Source organism: Phodopus roborovskii, unplaced genomic scaffold, assembly GCF_943737965.1.
Source record: "Phodopus roborovskii unplaced genomic scaffold, PHOROB, whole genome shotgun sequence".
NCBI lineage: Eukaryota > Metazoa > Chordata > Mammalia > Rodentia > Cricetidae > Phodopus > Phodopus roborovskii.
Genome location: NW_026126567.1, coordinates 12,143,353 through 12,171,324, shown reverse-complemented (window position 1 = coordinate 12,171,324; position 27,972 = coordinate 12,143,353). Strand labels below are relative to the sequence as shown.

The 27,972-nt window shown below is 48.9% G+C and overlaps 3 protein-coding genes across 10 annotated transcripts in view; 1 reads left to right on the top strand and 2 right to left on the bottom strand.

Moving 5' to 3' along the window:
* Tatdn1 (TatD DNase domain containing 1) overlaps positions 1–11,202 on the bottom strand; it is a 28,099-nt gene extending 16,897 nt beyond the window's left edge. Inside the window, exons 1-2 of one of the 2 annotated variants that reach the window (XM_051202642.1) lie at positions 11,119–11,202; positions 1,928–1,993 (exon numbers count right to left, since the gene is read on the bottom strand). In XM_051202642.1, the coding sequence (XP_051058599.1) occupies positions 1,928–1,993; positions 11,119–11,140 (88 nt within the window). In that variant the 5' untranslated portion in view covers positions 11,141–11,202. Of the gene's footprint in view, positions 1–1,927; positions 1,994–10,520; positions 10,621–11,118 lie in introns of those variants that run through there. The other variant, XM_051202643.1, reaches the window with a different exon arrangement.
* On the top strand, positions 11,124–17,205 carry Ndufb9 (NADH:ubiquinone oxidoreductase subunit B9). The gene is made up of 4 exons (XM_051202645.1): positions 11,124–11,383; positions 14,014–14,206; positions 14,962–15,075; positions 17,000–17,205. The coding sequence occupies exons 1-4, from the start codon at positions 11,139–11,141 to the stop codon at positions 17,129–17,131; spliced, it is 684 nt and encodes a 227-aa protein (XP_051058602.1). The 5' UTR covers positions 11,124–11,138; the 3' UTR covers positions 17,132–17,205.
* A 1,620-nt stretch (positions 17,206–18,825) lies between these two features.
* Positions 18,826–27,972, bottom strand: part of Mtss1 (MTSS I-BAR domain containing 1) — a 125,008-nt gene continuing 115,861 nt past the window's right edge. Inside the window, exons 11-15 of one of the 7 annotated variants that reach the window (XM_051202634.1) lie at positions 24,720–24,914; positions 23,508–23,681; positions 22,987–23,194; positions 21,342–21,695; positions 18,826–21,233 (exon numbers count right to left, since the gene is read on the bottom strand). In XM_051202634.1, coding sequence (XP_051058591.1) covers positions 20,998–21,233; positions 21,342–21,695; positions 22,987–23,194; positions 23,508–23,681; positions 24,720–24,914 — 1,167 coding nt within the window. In that variant the 3' untranslated portion in view covers positions 18,826–20,997. Of the gene's footprint in view, positions 21,696–22,986; positions 23,195–23,507; positions 23,682–24,719; positions 24,915–25,641; positions 25,762–27,972 lie in introns of all 7 variants that reach the window. The other 6 variants (XM_051202633.1, XM_051202635.1, XM_051202630.1 and 3 more) reach the window with 6 other exon arrangements.

The following is a 27,972-nucleotide window of genomic DNA, read 5'->3' as shown; positions in this document are numbered from 1 at the left end:
TCATGTTTTGCACAGCAAGAACTTTATGTACTGAGCCATCTTCCCAACCCAGGGGTGGGGCCAGAAACAAATGGGCAGCAAAATTAAATATAAAAACTCCATTATTAATTTCATATTTAAGTATCATGGTAAATGTAAATAGGATCAATTATTGTTACTTCTAAAGTAACTACAAAATTCGAGACAAAAACCACTTTAGTTAATTTATAGTCATATAGCACCTAGGTTGGCTAGATTATACACTGCAGAACTGTAGTAGTGTGGTAATTGACCACTATATAATTGATGTCAGAAACACACACACACACACACACACACACACACACACACACACACACACACACACATGCAACAGCAAAGCATGAAATCTAAGTGCCACCGGGGCAAGGAAAGCAGGGTATAATTTACTTGGTAGTTAACTTCATTCCGTAAGTAATGTGTAATATCATCCAAACGTCTGAATGAAGCAGAAGAATTAAACATTTGTGTTCCTTGTTCCAAGTGACAGGAACATTGCCTGCATTCGGGAAAGCCACCCACCCTCTCCTAAAAGGCGCGGCACGGTCGGTTTCTGGCTTGGCTTACACCGTACACAAGTCTCTCGTCCTCAACCACAAAACCCACACTCCCGTTTGCAGGGACATAATGAGCACAGGCAGTCCTCTCAGGCAGTGTGCACAGTCCGCTGCAGACACTCGGCTTTCAAATGAGGTCTTCATCACCTCTCAGCCTCATCAACGAACTGGCATGAGACACAATGCCTAGCGACATGGCACTTGTCTAAGCCTGTCAGTCCCTGGCTTGTATTCTTGGGACTGGAGAGGGACATGAACTTACCTGACAATACACCACACTCGCTGCTGGTGAGGCCTACGCTGAATCTTTAAGATACAACTGTCGGGTCCCACCTGTATACTAGGTCTCTAAGTGGAGACGCAGATGGGAAGGGGGAGGGGAAGATGGGGAAATGGCAGTACACCTTTCTTCTGCCACGCTGCGTTTCATCCCTGGCTGAAAGGTGTTTTCTAAAAGACTCCTTTCTTCATATGTGTGGGGTGTGTGTGTGGGGGAGTGTGTCTGCATGTGGGTATGTGTGTATGTATGTGGCTATGTATGGTATGTATGTGGGTGCGTGTTTGTATGTGAATATGTGTTTGTATGTGGTGGGTATGTGTATGTTACAATGTGTGTGTATGTGGGTATGTGTGTGTATGTGTGCATGTGTGTGGGGGTATGTGTCTGTATGTGGGTATGTGTGTGTATGTGTGTGGGAGTATGTGTCTGTATGTGGGTATGTGTGTGTATGTGTGTGGGGGGAGATGTGTCTGTCTGAGGGTATGTGTGTGTATGTGTGTATGTGTCTGTATATGTGTGTGTGTGTGTGTGTCTGTCTGTGTGTCTGTCTATCTGTGGCTATGTGCATACGGATGCACACACTCTCAGAAGACAGAAGAGGGCTTCCAAGGTTTAGGAGGTGGGTCCGAAAGCATCTGTGAGCTGCCCAGTGTAGGTGTGGGTGCTGGGAACTGGACTTGGGTTCTCTGCGAGAGTGGTACGTGCTCTTAACTACGGGGCCGTCTAGAGCCCTGAAAGTGTTTCTTGAGAACGTGATACACTGGTGCTCACAGGAGGGAACTGATAGGTTGCTCACCCTGTTGTGCAGGACAACGGTTTACCAATATGGCTTGTTTGACTTAGTTTATTGATTTATCTGACATACAGTGACGGGTTTTGTCTTAAAGCAAGTTCTCACTGCGCAGCCCAGGCTGGTCAAACTTGCTGTCCTCTTTCCTCTGCCTTCTGAGCGCTGCACTGTTAGACTTTTACCAGGTGCCAGGGTTCTTTAATGTTTCAGTTTTAAGAGTGGGTTATGCTGAGGCTGAAAGTGTGTCTTCACAGAAGTCACCTCAGCAAAAGGGACATTTACCTTGGTGCTTCTGCACCCCCCTATAGATTCCTCTGAACATAGGGTCTGTCAGGTTGATACCAATATCTGCAAAAAGCAAAAGCAAAACATAATTATTTTAAAAATTTACTTAAAACACCTCTAAACAAGCTTTTCATTCGCACCTTCATTTATCCAAACAATATCAATGGGCCAGCCACTTGCCATCACTACTATAGTAAATCTGTGGGATACAAAGTGGACTAAGATGTGGTTTCTACTCTAAAGTCTTGTGGAGAAGCGACCAAAGTAGACCTAGTCACATGAAATGATGAAGCGTTCAAATGAACACTAGGGAGACAGAAAATCTCATTAGGGACAGAATTAAAACACATCATATACACATGTGAAATTGTCGATAAATGACATTTTTCAAAATACTAAAAACATAAAATTGGACATGTAAGTCAAGGAACTTCTACCAGAGTTTGGTGGCTGGCTCAGAAGAAGGTCCCAGAAGGAAATAATGTGGACCTGGATGTTACAGATGAGTTAGTGTGATGGTTTGAATGAGAATGGCCCCCACAGGCTCGGCTGGTGGAACTGTCGGGGGGGGGGGGGGCGGGACTAGCAGGCTTGGCCTTGTAGGAGGGATGTGTCACTAGGATGCCCCCTCCCCCAACATAGCTTCCTCTCTCTACTCCTTGCTTGTAGATCAAGATGTCAGCTCTCAGCTTCTGTTCCAGAGCCGAGCCTGCCTGTGTGCTGCCATGGTCCCCACCATGATGGTCATGCACTCATGGACCTGTGAACCCCAATAAACCTTTCCTTTTCTAAGCTGCCTTGGCCATGGTGCCTCTTCACAGCAATACAAAAGTAACTAAGACCCAAAAGTGTCAGGGTAGGAAACAAAGCAGTTCTTCAGAAAGCGAAGGTTTTCCAGCTGCTGAAGAGAAACACAGGAAAGGGTCTAGCCAGAAAAGCCAGATCAAGTATGGTGCACAGGGGTGTTTAAAGACACCAGGTTCGGTAGGATGCCTGACGATTTTCCAATCAAAGGGGCAAGATTGCACTGAAGACATTCACTCTGGTGTCCTGGGAGCTAAGCTCTGAAGAGAGCAACACAAGTCAGGCAAAAGCTCAAGTGCAAAAAGCAATAAAGCCAGTCTGATACGGCAATGGAAGCAGATACGCAGAGAGGGGAATGAATTACTGCCTTTATTCACCAACCACACAAATGCTATCAGAGGAGTTGGGAAGTACACATACTACTTGGCCCTTGCCCTATGGGAATGTACAGTATTCATGAGAACTACAAATCTAATGTATGACAGAAGCTACACTGTAAGCAAGAAATCCCCTCTGTTTGTCATTGCATCGATTGACCCTGGCATAAGCACTGGCCTGTGGGACCCTTTAGTCTGCACATAACTGCCACCTGTATGGGGCACAGAGGAGGACAGCGGGTTACAGAGAGCGTTGAAGAAAGCCTCACAGAGGATCTGGGTCTTGAAGACAGAGCGTAGGCCTAAGAGCTGAGGGCAAAGGACATTCTAAGCACAGGTGTGTGTGTGTTTGCGCGCATGCGCACGCGCGCAGGGACACACTATTCCTAAACACTGCTGGGCGGAGGTTCTCACAGGAGAAACATTCTGTAGCCCTCGCTCCTCTGGGCCCCAGTTCTCACACATCTGGCAACGCTGGCAGGAATGCTGCTGGCATCTAGGGCTGAGGCTATGCACGCTGCCAAATATCACATGATGCTCGTGGTACACCTTGTAGAAAGTATAAGGACAGGTGGAGTAAGCTGAGAAGCTAGTCACAACCCTGCCCAAGGTCTCCCTTATATAAATAAACGCCCTCAGCTTCTAGCAGTGGACAGAAAATAGGCCAACTTCCGGCAGTCGCAGCGGCCTGCCATAGACCTCCACACTCCTTCCACCACATGTCAGGCTCTCCTGCTGTCTGCCTGGCTTCTGCCAAGCTGTACCTCAGGCTGTGCTGCTCCGACATTACGACAGACCTTGCGAGGTGAACAGGACTTTGGAGAACCCAGGAGCAAAGAGAGAATTCTAAGCATTTGAACCAGCAGGACACAACACAGGTTGTTACATGCATCAGCATGCCAACAGAAATGGGTGAGGTTGTGAATCCCTCCTCCGTAGGAGGGCTACTATGATACAAAGACCATCTACCACACAAGTCCATACCACAAACATAGAAGGGTTATGGAATGTCAGAGCTCACAAGAAATCGCCTTCTAGGTTTTCTTCAAATACAGAAAGAAAATTAAGTAGGGACAAGCTGAGAACCAAGAATCAGGGAGGAAAGGCTCCTTTCTGTCTAAATAACCCTGCCCCAGGGTTTGGTCTATGGTTAGTAGTCACCATCCATCACCGACAATTACAAAAACAAAAACAGCCTTCATCACTTCTATGCTTTCCTAGCTCAATTCAGTTTCTAACAGTGTTTTAGAAATTCATTAGGATATATTTATTAAGATGTTTGTTTGGGACAATGAAAGTAAGGGCCATTATTTGAGAGGGATTATTGCAATGAAGGCTTTTTGGTTTGTTTAAGTTTGGCTCTTTAAATTGGACACACCACTCAGCCCAGGCTAGCCTCAGACTTGTAAGGATGCCTTTGTTTGTGCACACCAAGATGGGGCAGAGATGAGGTCACAACACCTGGCTATGATGAAGGTTCTGCAGTAGAGAGAGCAGGCTCAAGCCACAAAACAAGGCTAAGTGGGGATCCGGGACCAAGAGAATAGGGAGGGACAGTGGATAAGCTTCTAGAGGCCCAGCAGGTGTGAGGAAGGGTTCTAACTCAACTCAACGGGACACATCCTTGCTGAGGGTGGACCACAGTGACGGGAGTCCTGAGGGTAAGGGGTGATATATATACACCAGGGTGAGGGCTGTCCACTAACTGACTCACTATAAATCTTGGTAAAACTGGACCTCTGAACCAAGGGCTCAATGTTGGGGCCAACTCATAGGCAGTCAGGCTCCGGTTTCAAGGAAGACTTCGTCATCAGCAAAGTGACCAGAACTTTCCCAAACATAATGGAACCAAAAGCAATTCAACACAGAAACATCCCTATTGGCTGGTTTTGTGTGTAAACTTGACGCAAGCTAGAGTCGTCAGAGAGCAAGGAGCCTCAGTTGAGGAAATGCCTCCATGCGATCCAGCTGTGAGGCATTTTCCCAGTTAGTGATCAACAGGGAGGGCCCGGCCCATGGTGGATGGGGCCATCCCTTGGTTGTTAGTTCTGGGTTCTATGAGAAAGCAGGCTAAGCAAGCCATGGGAAGCAAGCCAGCAGGCAGCACTCCTCCATGGCCACTGTATCGGCTCCTGCCTCCAGGTTCCTGCCCTGTTGAGTTCCTGTCCTGACTTCCTCCAGGGATGGCAGCAATGTGGGGAAGTGTGAGCTAAATAAACCCTGCCATCCCCAACCAGTTCTTCTGTCATGGTGTTCCCTGCAGCAATAGAAACCCTAAGACACATTGGTACCAGAGTAGTGGGGTATTTCTGTGACAGACTTGACCACTTTGGGGAGGATGGTGGACGGACTTTGGAACTTGGGGCCAGAAAAGCCACTGAGTGTTTAGACCTCGGATGTTCTGTAGGATCTTGGAAGGATGCTGACATCAGTGCAGAGGATGGAGGCCTGGCTTGTGAAGTTGCAGAAGGACGTTTAAAGACTTTATGGGGCCATTTGCTATTTTGAATTAAGATCCTGTGGTTCTGGTTAGCTGGGGCTGAAGAGTCAGTCGTAATTAACAAGGTACCAGAACTACTAAAGCGAAACTTGGCTGTGCTGGGATACTTGATGCTGGTCAGCTGGAGCTAAGAAACTGGTAGTGATTGAGACCCGCATCCCTGAGGTGAAATCTTCTGGGATTTATTTCCTGAAAGCACAGAGAAACTGTGTTCCTGAGGTGGTCAAGGTTGTACCTGGTGCTGGCAACAGGACTTGGTAACGTGTAAGAGTCACCCAGGTGGTGCTGGTTTTGAAGGCATGGAGGGGTCATGGAGAGCAGCTGAGGCTTGGCACTGTGAGAGGCCCCGGGAGGCCGTAGGTGAAGGGATCACCTCAGTGGCAGCTGAAGGCCCAGGACTGAAGGGCTCATGCGGAGTTGAGTCATGGCACCATGAGGAGAGCCTAGGAGAGGCTGTGGGTGAAAGTGCAGCCAGTTGCAGCAGAAGAGCCTGGCGTTTTGGAGATGCCAGTACCGTGGGATGACCACCAAGAGCGGCAGCGGCGGCAGAGTGCAGCCAGCTGCAGCCTAGGAGACAGACAGCTGTGTGTGCTGCAAAGGATGAGACCGGAGAAGTGACCTGTGACCCAGACCTACAGAGAAGTCCAGAAGGTCATGAGTGGTCCCAGACCTTGATTGTAACTGTGTGCTGATTTTCCCCTCTTGAAATAAAGTATTTTACTGGAGCCCACGATAAAGAGACTAAGGATTTGAAGTCTTTGGATTTTAAGAGGTTGGGTACTTTAAGGGGTCTGAAATTTTAATGTGTTTGAGTTTGCAAAGGCTGTGAGGCTTTTAAACTTATGTTTTTTAATGTGAGATCTTAGGGATGAATAAGAAAAGGATTATGGCTTAATAGCGATGTGTTTGTGTTTCAAGTTGACAAGGGGTCAGTTTCACTGGCTGGTTTTGTGTCAACTTGACACAAGCTACAGTCATCAGAAAGGAAGCCTCTGCTGAGGAAACGCCCCCATGAGAGCCAGCTCATGTGGGTGGTACCATCCCTGAGCTAATGGCTCTGGGTTCTACAAGAAAGCTGGCTGAGCAAGCCAGAGGGAGGGAGCAAGCCACTGAGCAGCATCCCTCCATGGCTAATGCATCAGCTCCTGCCTCTAGGATCCTGCCCTGCCTGGGTTACTGTCCCAACCTCCTTCAGTGATGACAGCAATGTGGGAAGTAAAAGCCAAATAAACCCTTTCCTTCCCAAACTGCTTTTTTGTCATGGTGTTTTGTCACAGCAATAGAAATCCTAAGACACACCCTCCCCAACTCTAATTGAAAAGAGAACTGAAGATTCACTGGAGGCTCAGCTGAGGAAGTCCTCCTCACCCTCGTCTGAATCCTAGGCAGCAGGTCTCAGATACTCTGCAATGCCCACCCTGAGGCAGAGGGCAGAAGGCTGACTCCAGGTGACTCCCGGAAGCCTGCTGCTCCCCTTCCCACAAGAATCTTCATGGCTCACAGTCCTCGGCCCTTTCCTCTCTGCCAGTTATTAGAACCGCTGCTTCCCTGATAAGCAGACTAAGGGCAGCCTCTTCAGGTCCTCACCAAGTTTCATGGCAAAGGACTCCTGTCTGTCCACTCTGAATCACATCAGTTTCCTCTGAGACCTTCTCCAGTCTCCCACACAAAATGCTCTGACAGAAGCCTCTTCCTAGCCCACCCAGCAGAAACATCGATGGAAAGACTACATTAACTAGCACTCTGATTCAGAGGAACCAAAGAAAGTTCAGATGAATGGACTAGAAAGAGTTCCATCCATGAACAAGGTCCACGAAGTACAAGAAAATGAAATGACCACAATGACAGTATGGAAAGAAAGTGAGTCTTGGAGTCGGAATTCTTGCCACTGCCGGTTATTAGCCGGACACTCTTGGCCCCTGCTGAGCCTCCATTATCTGCTTGGATGAGCAGAATTATTCTCTGGCAATGGAATATGACTCAAATCCAAGGATGAAGATAAAAGCAATGTGCACATCAAAAGCCCTGTAATAGGTAATTATTACCATTACCAAGCACAGTACAAGAACTCTGACATGTCAATGCTGTATGAGATTTGAGCTGTTTTGTTAGCATCTTCAGTTTTCAACGCTCCCAATGCAAAACTGTGTTATCCAAGTACCAACTGAGTCAAGCTGTTTGACTGCCCACCACCGTGTGTACATGCAAATATGTGTATTAGTGTTCACATACATGTATGCAGATGGGTGCACATGTGTGTGGCCCTGGCATTGACGTTAGAAGTCTTCCTCCATTTACTTTTACTTTCTTCACTGAGGCAGTGTTTCTCAATTGACCCTAGAACTTGCCCCTACAGCTGGTATCCAGCTAGCCTGGAGATCCTCTGCCTTCCAAGGACCAAAATTACTGGCAGGATGCCATGCCCACCAAGGTAGAGTTTAAGGATCTGAATTCTGGCCCTTATTTTACCCATTTAACTATCTCCCCAGATCCCTGTCTATTTTGATGGGATCTCAAAAACAAACACAGGTAAAATCCTATTTATTTTCCTTGTTCAAAATGTGCTATGATAATGGAAAGTATCTTTTAAATTAAAAGTATGCTTATTGGAAATTAACTCAGAAGTAAACAAATACTGCTGGGCAGTGGTAGTGCATGACTTTAATCCCAGCACTTGGGAGGCAGAGGAAGCCAACCTGGTCTGCAGAGTGAGTTCCAGGACAACTAGGGCTACACAGAAAACCTGTCTCAAAAAAGCAAAAATAAAATAAACAAATAGTATATAAAAACCAACTTTTAGCCAGTCCGGTCAAAGACGTAAACAGCGCGAAAAGCAGAAAACCAAGTGGGAAGGAATGGGAGTCACAGCAACAGGAGCTACCAGTGCCTCTTCTGATGGAAGGAGCCCGCACTGGAATGCCTCCACTCCATTTTATTAGTTTTAAAAATAGCTGTCTTAGATCGAGTTCCAGGGCAGCCAGGGATACACAGAGAAATCCTTCTCAAAAGCAAAAAAAAAAAAAAAAAAAAGAAAAAAAAAAGAAAAAGGCCGTCTTCAATAAAAGCTGCAAGTATTTATTTTCCAGGACCAACTGAAGTGGGGAAGTTTTTGCACAGTTGGAGTTGGTCTCTCTCTCTCTCTCTCAGCTGTAGCTGCAAGCTAAAGCACACACAGCTTAGTGAATCATGCCAAGTGATGTTACTTATGATTTAGGGACACAGAGAGACAGCAAACAAGGTATTTAAAATGATTTTGGATTTTGTTAGCCTTGAGGTCTAATTTCAAGGTCAGGAACTCCCGAGCATCAGAGATCAAGGGACTCACACCACTGTTTAACAAACAGACAAATCCAAAAAGTGAGGCAACCAGCCCAGTTTCTCCAGCAAGTCAGGGACAAGAAAATACATAAATTAACAAAAGGATGCAGCAGGGGGTCCAAAACTCCTCTTGCTGACTGTGTCGCTGTGAGACAGGGCCTCTCCATGCAGGACAGGCTTCTGCCTCCATCCCAAAGGGTTGAAGTTATAGGTGTGCACAATGTCCAGCTTTATTGCCTACTTTGTGCATTTTAAATTGTTTTTACAAATCAAGACTATCTTGCTATTTGTGGAAATTATTAAGAGTACTTGCTGCTCTTTCAGAGCGCCCAGGCTGGGTTCCCAGTGCCCGTATCAGATGGCTCACAACTGCCTGGCTCTAGCTTCAGGAGACCTGGCCCCCTCTTTTGACCTTCATAGGTACCTATACACATATACCCACTCCCACATGGGTAAAATAAATCAACTTTTTAAGTTCAAGATTTAATGTCTATAAGACTTTATTGGAGCATGCACACAGTGACGCGTTTACATACATACTAAGATGGCTTTCAAATAACAAGGAGTAAGACAAAAGCAAACTGTTTTCTCTGCTACACCCTCACACCCACATTAAATATATTTTAAACTTTATTATAAAAACATTGCAAGTAAAAAAAAAAAAAAAACCTTCACACACACACACACACACACACACACACACTCTTTTTAAGCTGTATTGTCACTTCACAAAACAAAGTTTTCCTGCAAACCTGTGTGAATTTGAATCCTTTTTTTTTTTTTGTTCTTTGGATCAAGAACCTGGAAACAGCCAGTAACAGTATGGAGACAGCAGAGGCAAGGAGTGAGGGCTGTGTCCCCTCTCCAGGACATATCACTTCCTAACACCTCATGTCAAACACCCCAGAACCCCTAACCTTCATCACCTCAGGTTTTCTCAGAGGTTTTTTTGTTTGTTTGTTTTTAAGCCTCTTAACATTCTCCCTCACATTTGTTTTGCCTGGTCACAGGATTTCATCTCTTAGTATGAAAATTAACTCACCACTAGATTTCTTAGCGTTCCACTGACTTTAATACAATGCCTTTGGAGAATACATTGCTTAAAGCATCTCTCGGATCTTGGTGTATAACGATAACAACTCTCATGAGTACCTGGCTACCTTTCCAAGTGCCTGTATGATGTGTCCACCCGGATGTCCTTTCACGATCAACCGAATCCAATAGTCCCGGGTGGCCTTCCTTTTCAAATTCAGGTATTTCGCAGCCCGCGGTCTCTGGGTGTGCCTTCTCCACAAACACAATCAATCAGTCCTCTCATTGCCCTGATCTCCTTATCTGCCGCTAACTCTGCGAAGTGACTATCAGGGTGACTCATTCCTGCCACTTCCCACCCCTAAGTAGCTGGAAATTCCACGAACACAAAGTTCATAATGTATTTACCCACAACGGCATCCCAGAGGGCATGATTCTTTTCATGTATCTGGCACTCAGTGATTTACTGAAAAGCCTTCACTGAGACTCCATGCACACGGAGTGAAACCTAAGTAATGGAACCCTTCGGGTTCCTAGTTACCCTTCCTTCCAACCTCACCTCTCACAACGTCCCCCGAGTTTTCCAAAGTATCATTTTGAATCCCTGCCGCATTCTCCAGCTGTTGATTGGATCGTGGTACTAGCCAGGGAGCACAGTTTCTTTTCCGCCTGTCTATGGACTACTGTTTATCACCAGATGGCGAAGCCAGCAAAGAAAGCTGGGACCCAATGCCAAGCCTACAGAGTCGTCTGTGACCTGAGCGGATGGCTGAGGGAGCTGATACTGTCGGCGGGGAATGAAGAGAAGAGACTACAGCGACAAGCTTGGGGGAGGCGCTTCCTTTTTCTTTTTTTGGGGACTTGGGGGAGGGGAGACTCGGGGGCTAGCCTATGCTAGGCGAGCAGTCTACCCCGACACTCATCCCTATATCTGCAATTGAATAAAACACAAGACAGGCACAAACGACAATCACGCACACTCGTGCATTCTCGCAAATGGATACACACGCAGGGAATCATGCCCGAGCTAGAGCCGGAACCCTCGCTGCCGGCACCCGAGGCGTCCGGGAACCCTCTGTACCCCCGAAAGGCCAAGCCGCGAGAGTGGACCCGAGGCCGGCAGCACGGGCCGCGGCCCAGGATAAACCCGCCCTTACCCACGAACTTGAAGCGACTCATGACAGCGCGGCACGCTCCTCCCCGGCGGAAGCGGAAGTGGCCTAGAGCGCGCCCGTCCTTCCGGCCCCGCCTCCCTCGCGGGCCGCCCCTTCCGGGTTCCCGGCACCCCCCGCGGCGGCGGCTGAAGGCTGAGCCGGGCGCCATGGCGTTCTGCGCCCCCGGGGCCTACCTGAGCCACCAGCAGAAGGTGCTGCGGCTGTACAAGCGCGCGCTGCGCCACCTCGAGTCGTGGTGTGTCCACAGGTGGGAAGAGGGGCCGCCCGGGGCTCGGGGGCGGGGGCAGGAAGCCCTGTGGGCCCGGCTGCTCAAGGACTCGGGGTCGCGGCCGACGGAGCGCGCCCTTGACCTGCACCGGGTCGGGTGCGGTCCCGTCTGCTTGATGCCGCGGAGACCTCTGTGCCCGGTGGGGCCGGCGTGCGCAGAGCGCTGCGTGAAGCGCAGGACTGGAAAGACCTAGGACTGTCATTGTTAGGGGTCCAGCTAGCGTTCTCGTGGCCCCGTCGCCCCTGGTGTTAGTAGTTATTAATACGGGCGTGTTGTTCAGCTTTCAGAGTAACTTAGAAGTTGGTGATTATTTTAGCCTCATTTTACAGAGGAGCAGGCCCAGGGATTGACTTGGTCAAGGTTGTTCAGCTGCGTGGCCAAGTTAGATGTAAAATCTCGGTTTCTGATGCAAAAACATCATCTTTTCTCAATTTAGCTTTATGCGATCGCTCTTTCTCGTTACGATCGCGTCTTTCTCACCTCCTACATAAATCTATTCCTTTAACCAACTGTGACTATTCTTGATTTTGAGAACCTCTTATGGTGATACATATGCTGGGGGGGGCAGAGATATCCCTGGTTACATAATGAGTTTGAGGGGCCAGCCTGTGCTACTTAAGAACTTTTTTTTTTCAAATAAATAAATAACAATTTAGTGTTAAACATGTAGAATTTCAGGGCCTAAAAGAAATGCAAGGTGGATAACAATCCAAGATGTGTGTATACTGACTTCCACACTCTCACACTAAAGCCTAATCTTACATGAAGGACTTCCAAGAAAGTGATGAAAAACTTAATAGCCCTGGACGGCCTGCAGAAAGATTCCCTGAATGCAAGTTTACCACTCTGCCTCTTTGTTACACAACTGGGGGCTGTGTACAGTTTTGTACAATTGTTAGCATCTTCCTAAGGCTTTTCAGCTTCTATTCTGGTTGGCAAATAAACAGCAGTTAATCCTTTTTTTTTTTTTTTTTTTTTTTTTTTTATTTTTAAGCTGCAGTCCCCGTGGATTATTGAGGAAAGTGACAGGCAAACTCATAGATAACAGAATTAATCAGTCTGACAAAAGAAGCTAGAGCCTTCAGGAGTTCAGAGAATGCTGTAACCCACCTGGACATACTGGGGTTCATAATCATGAAGGGGATGATCAAACTAGCTAGTATGAATACTCTGGCCCAAAGTATCTTAAACCTGACACCCTCTCTCAGTCTGAGGTATCACTTTCTTTAAAAACAAACTACGGATGTAGATATCACATGTGTGAAAGTCAGAGGACAACCCAATGTCAGTCGGGACCTCCCACCTTGCTTGAAACAGGGTCTCTTGCTTTTTACCGCCGGGTATGCCAGACCAGCTGGCCCACAACCTGAACTCTCCTGTCGTCCCCTCTCTTCTTGAGGAGGAGAACTGTGAGTACTGATCGGTGCTCCCATGTCCAACTGTAATTAGGTTCTGGGATTCCAGTCAGGTCGTAAGGCTTGCACGGTGCTTTCCCTAGCCCTCCTAGGCTGTTCTCTGGTTCCATCCCAAGGCTCTGTGGTGCTTTGGATCCTGTGGATAGCCTCAGTGTTGGTGCTTGAGTTAGCTGTGTGTCCAGTGAGGTCAGCCAGGGCTCCTGAAACCAAGTCTATCCAGATTCTTTAAAGCCAAGTTGTTTCATCACTTATACTGATTATATTCTCAGATGGCATTGTTAGCAATTTAGTCACTAGTCTGTAGTCTTAGGTGTGTCCTCCAGGAGTCCCTAGTTTCCTGTATGTTATGCCAGGGACACTCATCTTGTACACCATGCCTTATTAGACACCGCTTTTCGAAAGTTACTTTCTCCTAATAATGCCTGTTAAATCACTAAGCACATGAAATATGCCAGCCACTTTGTGAACAGTGCTTTTGTATGTTAGCCCATGGGATCTTTATGTTAGTGTTTAGATACATGAAGTAACTTACCAGACTATCCAGCTAGTTTAACTCTTGTGTAGCGAGGCTCGCACTCATGACTTAGTCATCTAGATGGGTATTGGCTTCTTTTCCTAAGTCTTGTCTGCTGTCACAGTTCCCTGACTTAGGCCCTTGCCATCTCTTCCCTGGACTGTTGTCAGAGGCCCCGTCTGTCTGTCTGCTCACAGTGTCGTCAACACCAGACTCTTACATACCTACAGCTTGTGAGCAGTGTGAAAATCACCATTTAAGGATCACCCACATGATTTGAGCAAAATTCTTTCCACCGGGTCATAGCTCCCTTAGTCATCTGTGCATCTCCAGATGTGGTACAGCATCTAGCACAAGATGGGAGGACCTGTAGTAGTTGTCAATGAAGGCATATTGAACAAACCCTCAAAAGCTATTGCCTCTCTCCCTTTTAAAATCCTCATTCCTTGGAGGAGAGAGGAAGTGGCCAGGCTGTGCTAATGCAGTCTGTTGCTGATGAGAGGGAAGCCGCCCGGCTGTGCCTGCTGTTGCTGTTTGGGAGGCTGCAGGTGCAGCAGTCCCAGCTACTCAGGAGGTTGATGAGGTGCTGGAAGTGCTCATCTGGGGTGTGTCTGTAGGAGTGCTGAGCTTCCCACCAAGTAGAAAAACTCTTCTGATGTCCACAATCATTTTCATTTAAGGGAAAAATACCGGTACTTTGCTTGTTTGTTGAGAGCCCGATTTGAAGAACACAGGAATGAGAAGGATATGATGAAGGCTACACAGCTGCTGAAGGAGGCAGAAGAAGAATTCTGGCAAAATCAGCACCCTCAGCCGTATATCTTCCCTGACTCTCCTGGGGGCACCTCCCACGAGAGGTACGAGTGCTACAAGGTAGGCGGTGCTGCACATCCATCGCAGCTGCTTTTCAAGAGGCCACCTGTCCCCGGCCCGGGCCTCAGCTGCATAGCCAGGCGCCTTGGGAGCAGTGGCTGGACTTTCCCTGGCAACTCAACTTTTCTCTCCTCTTTTCATAAATTCAGCTCTCAGCTTTGCAGTGTCCTTGTGGCTGTAGTATTTGGTGCATACTTAGTCAGTGTGGGTTGGTGCTGAACACTGCTGAGATGCTTAGGTAATGCTTCCATAATTCTTGATGCTTTGGAAATACTAGCCAGAGAGGAGTGATGTCAGCTTTCTCAGACTAACGGCAATGTGTGAGCCACAGGCCCTTTCCTCTGAGGCATTCTCTCCAACTCCCATGCCTGCTGCTCTCTGCTCTCTATTGCCTAGACAGTGACAGTTTTACATACACACGTATGTATAGGTGTGTGTGTGTGTGTGTGTGTGTGTGTGTGTGTGTGTATAGTCACTTACTCTTCACTTTCATTTTGAGACACTCTCACTGAATCTGGAGCCCACTGTTCTGGCCAGGCTTGGTGGCCAGTGAGTTCTATCTTCCCTTGCCCATCACTAGTATGACAGACGCTTATCACCATGTCTGCTTTTCCAGGTGCTCAGGCTAGAGTGGCAGGCATTTTACCAGCTGAGCCATCTCTCCACCCCGTAACTGATAGTAAGAGTCCCTGGGACCACATCCATGCTGTTTGTAACGGTAGCCTGTGGAATAACACGATTTTCTCTCCTGGCAGGTTCCGGAATGGTGCTTAGATTACTGGCACCCTTCTGAGAAAGCAATGTATCCTGATTACTTTTCCAAGAGAGAACAGTGGAAGAAATTGAGGATGGAGAGCTGGGAGCGGGAGGTACGTCCTTTACCGTGCACGGTAGCGTCCAGCATGTGGGTGGATGGCATTTACCTGTGTGCTGAGGGCTGCATCCCAGCCTCGACAGTTGCTCTAGGCTGTGGTTTGTCACTGAGTTCCCTATAAGCTGTGTCAGGTATGCGTCGGGCATCTCTGATCCCTAGTTCTTTTCCCTCCTCCACTTCCTGTGCTCTTCTGTTGTATCCAGTTCTCATCCTTTCTCTGCGCTAGAGCCCTACGCAGTTTTTCTCATTCACCCGAGGACGTTCAGAGTCAGGCTTTACGGCTCTTCCATAGTGTGAATAGACGTGAGCCAAATCTAGCGTCGGTGTACTATAGTGGAAGGGGTGTGGCCTGCAGTAACGGGCGCAGTAGCTCTGTGGGTGGGCTGTCCCTTAGGGGCTGATATTGGTTGTGAGGGGATGGGCGAGGGGCAGGTGGTGGTGGAGGGGCAGGTACTGGCCAGGGCAGTGCAACCCTGAACACTGGGACGGGGAAGTGTAGACTCCAGTGGGCAACTTCATCCAGGTGTGGGAATCTTGCCTGGAAGTATGTATGAGTCTTCACCTGTCCTTAAAACTGTAGAAAGGAGTAAGGGCCTTGAGAGGAAGCTGGAAGATTCTTCCTCCGTTACTTTGTAGATACAGTATGTAAATGCATTCAGGTCAAAAGCTTTGAAGATGAGACTTTGGAGTCCGCTTCCTCAGACTCCTGAGAAACACCCTGGGGAAGAGGATGTGGAGGGTGCGCAGGGCATGGAAGAGCTGTGTTAGATTTGGAGAGGGTGAGCCTGCAGGGAAAAGTAGGCTTGCCACTTAATAGTGGTGGCCCATTTGACACGGGGTAATGATAGGACATTGGTTTGTTCTAGTATTTTTCTCCTTAGCTATACTGAGCTTCTGGGTCCAGTTTGCCTATTTAGCTGGGTTTTTTTTTTTTTTTTTTTTTTTTTTTTTTTTGGTTTTTCAATATAGGGTTTTTCTCTGTAACTCAGGAATCAAAGGCAGACGGATCTCTGTGAGTTCAAGGCCAGACTGGCCTACAGAGCGAGTTCCAGTTTCAGGATAGCTAGAACTATTACACGGAGAACCCGTCTCGGATCGTGGCGAGCAGCAGGCTTGCTCTACCATTGCTGGGGGCCTCGGTTCTCCCTTCTCTACTTGGCTTCTGCCTTAGCCAGTGCTGTGTGTGGGTGAGCTTTGACCTTTAGGTCCTGTCCCATTAGGACAGTGACCTAAGAAGCCTACAGCAGGAATCGCTGGGCAGCATCAGGCCGGACAGGGTTCACTTTTCATGTGACTTCACCTGAATTCTTGTCCTGCTGTTCTCAGGAACTTTTGTTTGTTTGTTTTTGTTGTTGTTTGAGAAGGGTTTCCTCTGTGTGTAGTTTTGGAGCCTCCCCTGGAACTAGCTCTGTAGACCAGGCTGGCCTCCAACTCACAAACATCCAACTGCCTCTGCCTCTGGAATTAAAGATGTGCGCCCATTAGGAAGTTCTTAATTTGTATCCCTGCTGCTCCTGAACTGGGGCTTCCTCACAGTGTTTTTGGAGAGCATTTAGCTGAGTTTTCCTGGGGGACCATGACAAGAGGAAAAGCGGGAGTGATCAGCTTGCCTGTGCTAGAAGTGAGAACACTGCTGACTACTGCACTTGGAAGGGCCAGGCGGGAAGATGGAGGAGGAGTCAGAGGCCAGCCTGGGCTACATCGCAAGTTCCAGGACAGTAGACTCAGCTCCATAGGAGACCCCCCGGCCTTGAAGGAGTTTTCTCATTGTTACAGTCAGATGTGGGAACAATGTGGGGTTGTATGAAATTAACACTTCTTGATGCTAACACATCACAGGAAGGCTGTCCTGTTACCACGGCAGACGGGTCTTACAGTTAGAGTCTTTTGGTGATCGCCCCTTCCTTGTCCCCCTCCAGGTTAAGCAGCTGCAGGAGGAGACACCACCTGATGGTGCCCTGACTGAAGCTCTGCCTCCCGCCAGAAAGGAAGGTGACTTGCCCCCATTGTGGTGGCATATCGTGACCAGACCTCGGGATCGGCCTGTGTAGATACAGGAACTCACTGTTCATGCTTGCAAGTGAAAGAAGTTAGAGAACATGTTCACACTTGCCCTAATAAAAATAACAAGACATGGTCGGCTATGACTCAGGTGATTACTGTGGTTATACCATGTTCAAAAAAAATTATGTAGAGTTGTATTGATAGCACATGTGCTCAATAAGGAAAAACTTTACAGCTGAACAGATGCAAGGTTGTTAGAACCAAGCTGACAGTTGTCTTTGTGACTGTGCAGCTGGGCACCCGTGTGCAGGGCAGGGAACAACCTAAGGGGCCCTCACCTTCCATCTTTGAGTTGAGGTCTCTTATGCATGGTTGTATCCAGCTCCATGGGTTCCCAAAGTGTTTATCCACTGAACCATCCATCTCCCTAGCCCAGCTGAGTTCAGGCTTGAAGATGAAAGCTTAACTAGTAAGGAATAAACAGAAGAGAAATAATGAGGACTTTAAAAGCCGAAAGCCATAAGTGGTGTCTCAGTGAGCGCCCTACTCGCCAGGACTACAGGCACGAACTACCACACCTAGCTACCTTGTTGGTTTTCTGAAGGGTTCACTAATGGCTTTAAGTCTACGAGAACAGCAGCTCTCTGAGGAGCACACAGGAGGTATGGAGTTCTGGGCATTCTGGAGATGGCCTGATGTTGAGTGAAGGGTCTAATGTGGGATGCAGGTATCTAGCTGTGCATCCTCTGCTGAGCATGGGTTGCCTGCTTGCAGTCAAAGGTAAAGACACATAATAGATGTTCTGATGGTCATGTGGGTGGGGAACCTTGGCAGATTCCATGGCAGGCGAGAAATGGGAGGGAGGGGAGAGGAAAGCGGTAAAGAGACAGAAAAGGGAGCTAAGAAAAGTCCTATCTGCGCAGAGGAAAGAAAGCAGAAAAAGAGAGCCTAAGTGGGGGGGGGAGGGGGTGTCTGTCTTTTAAAGGGGTCCTTTGCACCTGCATACAGACTGCAACCTCAGAACCCTGGGTTGCCCAGAGTACTGCCTGAGTGCATTCTGCCAGGTGATGGGGCAGACCAGCATAATGCCCGAGTCTTTAAGTAGACCTTTTTTAGTATTCCAAGAAGCTACTTTTTTAGAAGCTAAGGCAGAGAAAGCTAGCAGCCAAGCCTGGTTATCCCCATATATGCAAAGGAGAGAACTGGTGTCCATATATTGTCCAGTGACCTCCATACACACACCATGCACACTCAAGCCAGCATTTTTGTATTTCAAGACATGCTTTGTGTGGTCCTGGCTGGCCTGGGACTCACTCTACAGATTATGCTGGCTTTAGGCTTACAGAGTGAGAAGTAAGTTCCACCTGCCCTTCCCTAGAGTGCTGAAATTTAAATGCCACGTCTGCACTTTTAGGAAGTGCACACTCAGGACACAGGCAGGTGTACCTCTGCTGAGTTCAAGGGTGCCCAGGTCTGCAGGGTTGGAACTGCCTTGAAGGGGGGGGGGGGCAAAAAAAAAAAAAAAAAAAAAAAAAGGAAAGCTGCCTTACACTGCCAACAGAAATCAATTACTTTTAGATTTTGGTTTAACTCATTGGAATTGTTTTCAAATAAATAGTTTAGGCAGCTCTTGCCCCTAAATGTCACAACTGCTGCAGAAATTACTCTGAGCTCAGTTCGAGACTCAGTCGGTGTTCTGACATTGGACAAGAGCTGGAACAATGTGAATGAGACTTAAGACTTTTCCTTAGTGGTTCTTTATTCATAAGGTAGGCTGAAGCAATTGTTACAATGTGGAAGGGAGACACTTTACACACTGTTATTTATACAAGTTTAGAACAAAAACTGCACAGGGAGAGGTCAACTCTCAATACAAACTAGCAACTAAACCACAGAAGTGACCTTTAGGAAGGGTTTGTTTTCAGCTGTGACACTGCTTTTACAATATGCAAAAACACAAACAGAACTACCCAAGGCGTTTGTCACATTCTTTCTACATTGAATTTTGGCAACAGTTTATATTAACTTTATTCAGATTATACTAACGTTTAAAAACTAAACAAGTGAAAAGCTGTACCAACGTACAGTTATATCCATTCCTTTCAAAGGTTTAAAATACCACTTGCATCTATTAGAATGACCTTGCAGCAACTTCTGCTTCTGCAAAAACCATCTCAAGCATCATCTGCACACGGAATGCATCAGCTACTTTGAGTCATCAAGCTTGGTGGGCTACACCACAGGCACTACTGTTTGCGTATAGTCTGTAAAAGGAGCTTGTTTTTCAAAGAAAAGAGCTTAAGTCATGTCTAATAATCATGCCTTTGCTTTAAAGCCATAACATAAAATGTCCTTTGAGCAATCACAGCAGTGTTACATGTGAATATATAAACAGTGACTAGAGGAAGGGTACTCTCAACATCCAGTGCGGTTATATGTTAAAATAGACGATCATGTCATCGGCAGTCAGGACCAACAGAGATACGCAGAGCACAGAGGACCCACCAAGCTTGTCTTAGAAACAAGTGTGTACTGTCAGCCTCTGTACCTCTGAGGGCCTTGCCTCTTGACACAGCTGTCGTCAACGCAATCCCTCAAATCTACAGATATCTCTGTTGACGTTGGGGAGGGCATTGTAACAAATTTAACTTCCACTTTAAAAAAAAAGAAAAAAAGACATCCATTTTTTAAAAAAGTAAAAACATTGCCTGAATAGAGATCAGATTCCCAGTGACAGTAAACAAATCCTCCTCGCTCCGGTGTTTAGGAGCCAATCAACTGCCCTTATTTAAAGAACAAGAAAAACAAGCCCCCTGATTGGTAAGCACATTGGCAAATTGCTAGACTCCAAGCTGGTTACCCTTGATAAATCTGTTTGAGGTTTTTTTATTATTATTATTATTTTTCTTCAAAATATCTGGGCTTTTCAACGTACCCAGCCTGCTGGGCACAGTTAAGTAAAAGGCATTTTCTATATCTAAGAATTCCCTGCTATCATTTTTAATGTTTTCACATTTTCTGAATTGCCTTACCCCTTTGGATGTATTTGGATTCAGTGGAAGTGAGTGTAGGAGACTGGAAAGTAATGGGGTCTATGTCTACCTGTGGCAGCGGCATGCGCGGGACTGGATGTGGGTGCTGTGTGCGGTCGAGAGGGATGCTGGAAGAAAGGAAGTCCTTAAAAACCCTACGGAAACAAACACTGCGATCTAGTATGGCTTATTCGGATGCGTTAACCATGAAGCTACTGGAAATTCAACCTACAAGGCTACTCTTAAATGTAACAGGATTGGCTACGTTGACAGTGTGCCCCTCCCACGGCCCTCCCCCGAATCCCAACAGTCCACCGTGTCCAGGGTTATCTCTGCATATTGCTCCATTGTTATCCTGCGTTCCTCACCCAGAACACAGTATATGTGAGTGAGGGTTTCACCCTTATCCACTGTGTTTTTCCATTAAAGTAACTTGAATTTGCTTCTAAGCTAGACGACTACAATGCATCTACAAAGGCTTGAAGGAAGGAAAAGAAAAAGTATATGATCCTTTTGTGAAATTACTGCAGGTTCCCATTCCCAACCCACCCCCTCCCCTTTATGCATTTAAAATTTTACAAAGACCTGTAAAAAAGTTAAATGGAATTTGGCACCTTCAGAAAAATCAAAAGGGAAACTAAGATTAAAATATGCAGAAAGAAAGTGTCAATATTTACAAATTAAAAGATCAAGATTATGTCAATTACATGTTGCTTTTAATTCTTATCTAAAGATGAATACTTTCAAAAGAGCAGAATTCCGAATTGCCTACAAAATCTTTTGCTTGATTATAGACTGGAATGGATCAGACAAATTAGGTTTTATTAATGAAAGAGTCCATTCCCCACTGGCAGCATTTCCCGTGAACTACGAGAAAGAACCTAAGAAAAGCGAGGGGCTGAGCGATCGTTGGTGGTAGTCTTCTTCAGTTTCACACCCCTCCGGATGGCGTTGAGCATGTCTTCTCCCTGAGGACTTTCTCTCGGGCTCAGGTCTGCAGGGTCACTCTCTGGAACCGGGCCTGGGGAGACAGCACTTGGGGGGTCCCTTTCCTGGTCTTCAGCCTCGCTCTCTGGAATTGCCTGTTTGTGCTCCTCGGGTATACAGGGCTTTGGGCCTGGAAGTGGAGGGTTGACAGAGGCTTGGCCACTCCACAAGGAAGAGGGTATGTTGGCAACACCCTGGGGTCCCTCCCCCAAAGATGGAGACTCGGGGCTGTGCTCACCCCGCTCCTCTGGCCCATCTGGAGGGGATGGCAAAACCCCAGGGAGGTCTGGGACAGTTGGGGTCTTGACAGGGATCACTGGAGTCTTGATGGGGATAGGGCCAGCTCCAATGGTCCCCCGGCGGACAGAAGGCTTGGTGGAAGGGGTCCGTCGGATGGTTGCAACCCCTGGTGTGACCATAGCAGGTCCAAGGGTGGTGGGGAGGCCAGCTGTTGAGGCTGGGCGCTTGGCTTGGAACATCCGCCTGTAAGACTGGCTGATGTCACTATTCCTTGGAATGGTCGAGGACTTGTCAAACTCCTGCTGCTCTGCCTCCTGGTCACCGCTTACAGAGAAATAATCATAATCTGAAACTGAGGATAGGACTTGATTAGTCAGGTCTAGGTCCTGGGCACTCCTCCTTTCCCATGACACGGTGGGCGGACAGAATAACCGAATACACATGGCCACCCCCTCCCCTGCCCAGAGGCTGTAATGTCTTCTGCCTCAGTGCCAGTTCCCTACAGGAGCCCTCTGTTCTGTTCATTAATGTGCCCTGGGCACCCACAACAGAGAACTGTGGGATGGGGGAAGGACCTAAGCTGTCGCCAACCACCTCTGGGAGGAATACAGAGGATGAAAGAAGATAAATTTGGCCAATCCTCTGGTCCAGAATTAGACACCGAGAAAACTCAGACAGACCAGTGTTGGCCTTACCACCTCCCTGACAACTAACTAACTGCTCAAGTGGAGGCCAGACAAGAATGGAGCTCCTGAAAACTAAGTAACAAGGCCCATGCACTCAACCTGCTTTAAAATGCACATCTCGGGGCCACAGGGAGGGGGCGACATGGGACCATGCACATCTCAAAGCCACGGGGGAGGAGACACAGGTACCACGCCCATCTCAGGGCCATGGGAGGGGATGCTTATGGTAAGCATCACATGGTCAAGTTTCTGCACAGCAAATCAACTGAAATTTGAGGCTTGGGGCTAGATAATTCTTTCTTGGGGTGAGGTCTAGAGGGCTACTGTTCTAGAGAGTTTAGCAGGACTCCTAGTCTCTAACCTCTCAATGCCAGTAGCACTCCTGCAGTTCCGACTACTAAAGGTATGTGCAGACTCTGCCGGATATCCCAAGGGGAGTGACTCAGATCTCTGACTTGTTGCAAGTGGCTTTTGGCCAGCTGTCAGGGTAATTCTAGCTGTCGAATGTCTGTTTTGCTTGCCTTGTGTGTGTGGTGGGATGAGGGAGAGAGGCAGGGTAGACAGGGGCTTTGACTAGGTTAAGAACTTAGGTGTTAGACTCCATCCCTTACATGAGAATTGTGTGGATCCGGTCAAGTTCCTGAGTCTCAGTGTCCACATTTGTAAAATGGGGAGAAACTGTCTCTCTCATGAACGACTGTGTGGAGCTATGCACGAAGTGCAGAACACACATGAAACTATGATTAACTGTATGTGTCTCACTTCGGGTCGGGGAGCACTACCCACCGACGGTGACAGCAACATAGCTAATGTTCGGGTCACTTCCTACACAGCAGCTAGCCACCTGTCAACTACAGACCACTGTCCCAAAGCACCCTCAGGTGACAGTCATTCCAAGCCCGCCTGTAGCCGGGAGTTATGCTGTGTAGAACAGCCACCAGCTCGCTGCCTCCTCACCTGGAGCTGCCCGGAAAGCCGGACGGCAAGCTGGGCGCCTCGTACCTTGGGAGGGGATGGTGTCCTCAGAGCAGCACGGGGTGGTGGTCTGAGTGCTGTAGCCGCTGGAGCACTGCAGTGAGTCCCGGCTACTCCTCTGCATGTCCAGCTGGAGGCCCCGTGACAGGGCGAGCGCCAGTTCCTCACAGGCCTCCGTCTCCTCACCAGGCTGCAGGACAGAGGGCAGAGTCGCACAAGCCACCGGGGACATGAAAACTCCAAGAGCAGAGCCACCACCGTGCACGCACGCACGCACGCACGCCTCTGACCACGTCAGTAGTGGGCATGTGGCTTCCCATTCAGGACCTAGCGAGTTCTGCATGTCTTATTCCCACACAGGCATTTTCCCGGGGTCTTCTACACAATGTGGAACAAGGGAAGAATGGGACGTCACTCTTCCAGCTTCCAGCTTATCTGGGCCATGGTCCCCATAGTGGCCCAACTATGTGAACCCAACCAGATCCAGAGAACAGGTGTCTCACCCTGCTGGCAGCCGACATGGTCATGCTCCTTGGTCTCTGGACCTCTTCCGCAGCGGCAGGTGGACCTCCTGTGGTAGCGGGCCCTCCCCCACTGGAGTCCGCCTCACGTTTCTCTTTGCGGCGCTGGAGGGTGTTCACCAGTGGCTGGTCATAGGGTCCTGGCTTTGCCCAGTCCTGAGTGGAATGGTGAGGTCAGGAGCCATGGCCCCCAACTCAGATGGAGGGCTGCAGGCACCCATCACAGCCACCCACACAAGGCAGCTCTAGCAGAGGCTAGCCCCTGGCTCTTCCACCTGCCCACACTCACTGAGGTCCCTAGGTATCTCCCTTCCCCTCGTCCCTGCCCAAAGATTAAAAACTCTCAACGACCAGGCAGGCAGCAGCCACCTGACAGGTGGTCATTATATACCAAAGCCAACATCCAGGAGAGAGAGCCAGTGCCTGAAGGAGCCAGTGCCTGAAGGAGCCGCTCTCCTATAGCAGCTCAATGACCTGGCCAAGGCAGAGTGGCCAACAGGGGGCGCTACAGCACCACCAGCCACTGCATCCTCCATGTCTGGGAAGATGGGCCTCTCTGGCAGAGGGCTCCAGATCTGCAGTAGGTTTTGAGAACTCAGAGATGAAGTCACAATCTGCTAAAACGCTGGCAGCCCAGGGACCGACTTACCCTCCTGGAACCTCAACCGCCCTGGTGGAAATCACTTAAAAGTCTGGCGTTTATATTGAAGCAAATGTTTCAACATAAAACAATGGAAAACTAAAGTCTTCATATACTACTGAGCTACAGCATATATAATGACCCAAAGCGTACCCCGGGCTGCGGTTCTCTTATTACAGCGAGACTGCCATTAGGGGACAAGCTGGGCATATGGCCAAGGAGAACAGTATAGACTCCGATGAGACTGAGACGCACTGCAGGTGGCCCAGGAGGGAATGAGGCCAGCAGGCTCCACCCTGATGCAGAGCCCACCCTTGACCTCCACTCAACAGTGCTGAAGTTCGCTAGAGGAAGACTTGGGTCTCAGTTCCACGGGGACAGTATGGCCAGCTGCTTTCTGTTGCCCCGCCCAGCCCAGGGGCTTCCTGGGGAAGAAGGGGTGTGGGGAAGGTGGCAGAGTATGAAAGGAAGAGAGGGGAGGGCAGGGGAGAGAGTTCAGGGGAGGCTGGCAGAACAGAAGAGGGGTGGGGGTGGGGGGGGAGGGAGACACAAACCTTCCAGCTAGGGATCTGAGATGACGGGAACATGCCGGGCCCAATGGTGTAATAATGAGCGTTGTCAGGAAGGTGGACAGAGGTGACCCGCGGGAGCAGGCGGGACGCAGGCAGGCAATGAGGGAAAGAGCCTACCCCCACGGGCCCTGTATGGGACTCACTTGATAAACTATAGTGAGAAAACCCATTAGACAACTGGAAACAGAACAAAACAGGGAGGGGAAAAAAAGGAACAAATTATTATAACAGGATGAGTGTAGATACAAGATGGCATTGACACTGGGAGGGAGGGGAACCTGAATGTTTACAAATGACACAATACTGGTACTCTCCCGCCTGCGGAAGACGCACCATGCAGGAAAGAGCCAGGGTGCAAAGAACGCATCGACCTGGCACCCAGTAAGCCCTCAGTCGGGCATATCTGAGCTGGGCCTTAAGACAACGTCCTTGGTGTTTCAGGCTCTTTAAACGAGTGAAGCGGAACTCCGCTTCGCCAGGGAGTTTCCTTATACAAATATCTGCACATTTTTTCCAATTGAATCTGTTCATTCTAGGTTTCCCAGTCATCACGCTGCCTCCGCATCAATGTGAGAGGGGTGGGGGCGGAGGGGATGCAAACGATAGGTCAGGAAACGCATGCCTCCAACACAGTGAGATGCCACATCCAACAGTCTCGTGGGATGTTCGGGAAGAAGCAAGAGGGGGTAACGGATGAACACAGACCCTGCTCTGGGAAAAGGCCTTCACGTCTCCAAGTTCCCCGTACCCCTTCCTCTCCCTCACTATCCACGCCACGGGGCAGTCCCACGATCCCACGGAGGGAGGGCCCAGCTTTTCCAAGTTCCTACATCTGTGATGGCTGCAGCGGGCGGGGGCAGGTCAGGAAGAACAGCCCACCACGGCTGCGACCCTGGCCAGTCACCTTCTCTGTGGACACCCAGGCGCCCATGGTGGAGCCTGAGCTGACTGAGGTGGGGGAGCTGCACTCGCTCACTGACTGGCAGGTTTCCGACGCTTCTGAGGAGGCCGAGCTGGATGAGTTCTGTAGCAGGGAGGAGCCACATGAGGGGGACCGACCCGTCAAACCACAGGGCCACCAGAAATCGGTTACAATAAAGGAAGAAGGGTGGGAAGGGCACGGACAGAGAGGGACACAGACAGACAGAGAGACACACAGGAGAGGGAGGGACGAGAGAAGCAGAGGGTAAGTTAAGGCTTAGTTTTCACCCACACGCGTTTTAAGAAAAGCAAGTGAGGCCCAGCCAAGCTCTGGCCCTGCAGACAGCGACTGGCACCTGTGCCAGGTAGAGGGACAGCGGGCCTCCTGGCGAGGCTATGTGCTCCTGCGCATAGGATGACAACACACCACAGCCCGGGTCCTCAGAAAGGACCTTGTCGGTGCAGAGCATTGCACACTGCACAAAACTGTCCCTAGGTGGGCTCTGGCTGAATGGTGACACAAGTGGCTATAATTCCTGCCCTCTTATCGTGTCCAACACAGCTTCTGTTCCGAATGGCGGTGCCTCCAGTCTTTAAAGACACCTTTGAGGTGCCCTGGCTGGGGAGTGGTTTGAGTAGGGAAGCCCCGTGGTCAGTGTATGTTTCCAGTGGCCAGCGCACTGCGGGGTGACACCTGTGGAGAGGGTCAGGTGGGGGAGATGTCCCAGTGCTGGTGGTACAATGTCCATGTGCCTGCCAGTGTCCTGCCCCAGGCCTGGCTTTCTGACACCCTGCAGTAGCAGGGACCCCGTCTTTGTGATCACTGATATGCCTCATGTGTAGCCTGATATGGACACTGGGATGCAACTGAGTCCCATGGGTTCTTACGTTTCAATAGTTGGTCACCAGTGGGTGACACCTCTTGGGAAGGATTAATGTGGCCTTGCTAGAGGATTTGTGTCCCTGAGGACAGGCTTTGGGGCTTCAAACCCGGCACTCCCAGTTAGCACTCTCTCTCTGCCTCCCAACACCAAGTTCTTCACTGTTACCTGCAACCTTGAGCTTAACCGCTCTGACTAAATAAGCCAGGCCCTTCAGCACTGGGACCTGTCGCCAGAAGTGTGCCTGGATCAACTGTCAAGGAGGTCAGATTCATGTTTCTATCCTGACCACCCACCTCGAAGGGATCCCTGCAAAGGGTTAAAGACCTAGCTTCCCATCATGCAAAGTCAAAGGACCAAATACACACTCAGTAACCTGGTGTCTGGTTCACAAGCCAAGATCAGAGTTGTAAACGTTCCGATCAGTGCTTCGTTTCTACCATTTCTCAGCTGTGGAACTGTGGACATCAAGCTCTGAGCCGTGTTTTTCACGGCTTGAGAAGGGGACCCACAGTCTCTAGCCATACCACAGGGGAGGTGGACCCTCTGGCTGGTGTGATTCAACATAGGTCTTACAAGTTCCTGTTTACCTTGTGATAACAAGCACCCTGTGGCTTATTACAAACTCCCTAGGGCCGGGGTGTAAGGGGGTGTAAGACAATGATCGATGGTTTGCCTGTCGTCTGAGAGAACCGGGGTTCCACACCCAACATACAGAAAGCCTACTCTGTGTGTGTGTGTGCGCGTGCGTGCGTGTGTGTGTGTGTGTGTGTGTGTGTGTGTGTGTGTGTGTGTGCGTGTGCGTACGTGCGTGCCCCCGTGTCCGTGTCTCCACCACGGGTTCCACATCCAGTACCAAAAAAACACAGAAAAGTCACTGATACGTGAGGGGCCAGCCAGGGTTGATGTTACATGTGCCCCTGTACTGCTGCCCACCCTGCTTTTATGAAACAAAGTCTCTCACCCAAACAAGAAACTGACTGGCTACATTAACTGGCCAGCAAGCCCCCCAGGATCCACCTGTCACCACCCTCCCAGTGTTAACCAAGGTTACAGACATGTGACACTTCATCTGACTTCTTATTTATTCGTTTTCGAGACAGGGCTTCTCTATGTAGCTATGGAGGCTGTCCTAGAACTCACTCTGTAGACCAGGCTGGCCTCAAACTCAGAGATCCACCTGCCTCTGCCTCCTGAGTGCTGGGATTAAAGGTGTGTGCCACCACCACGTGGCCGGCTTATCGCCTGACTTTTAAATGAGTGTTGAGGGCCTGAATTTGAGTTTGAGTGCTTGAGTGGTAGGTTCGCTACTGACTGGGCCAGCGCTGGCCCTAGCCCTGGAAACTCTACTCATGGGTACTATCCAGGCATGTACAGGCTTTCAGGTTTTAGAAACCCAAAACGTACTACCTTTAGCTTCCCCCATCCTTACT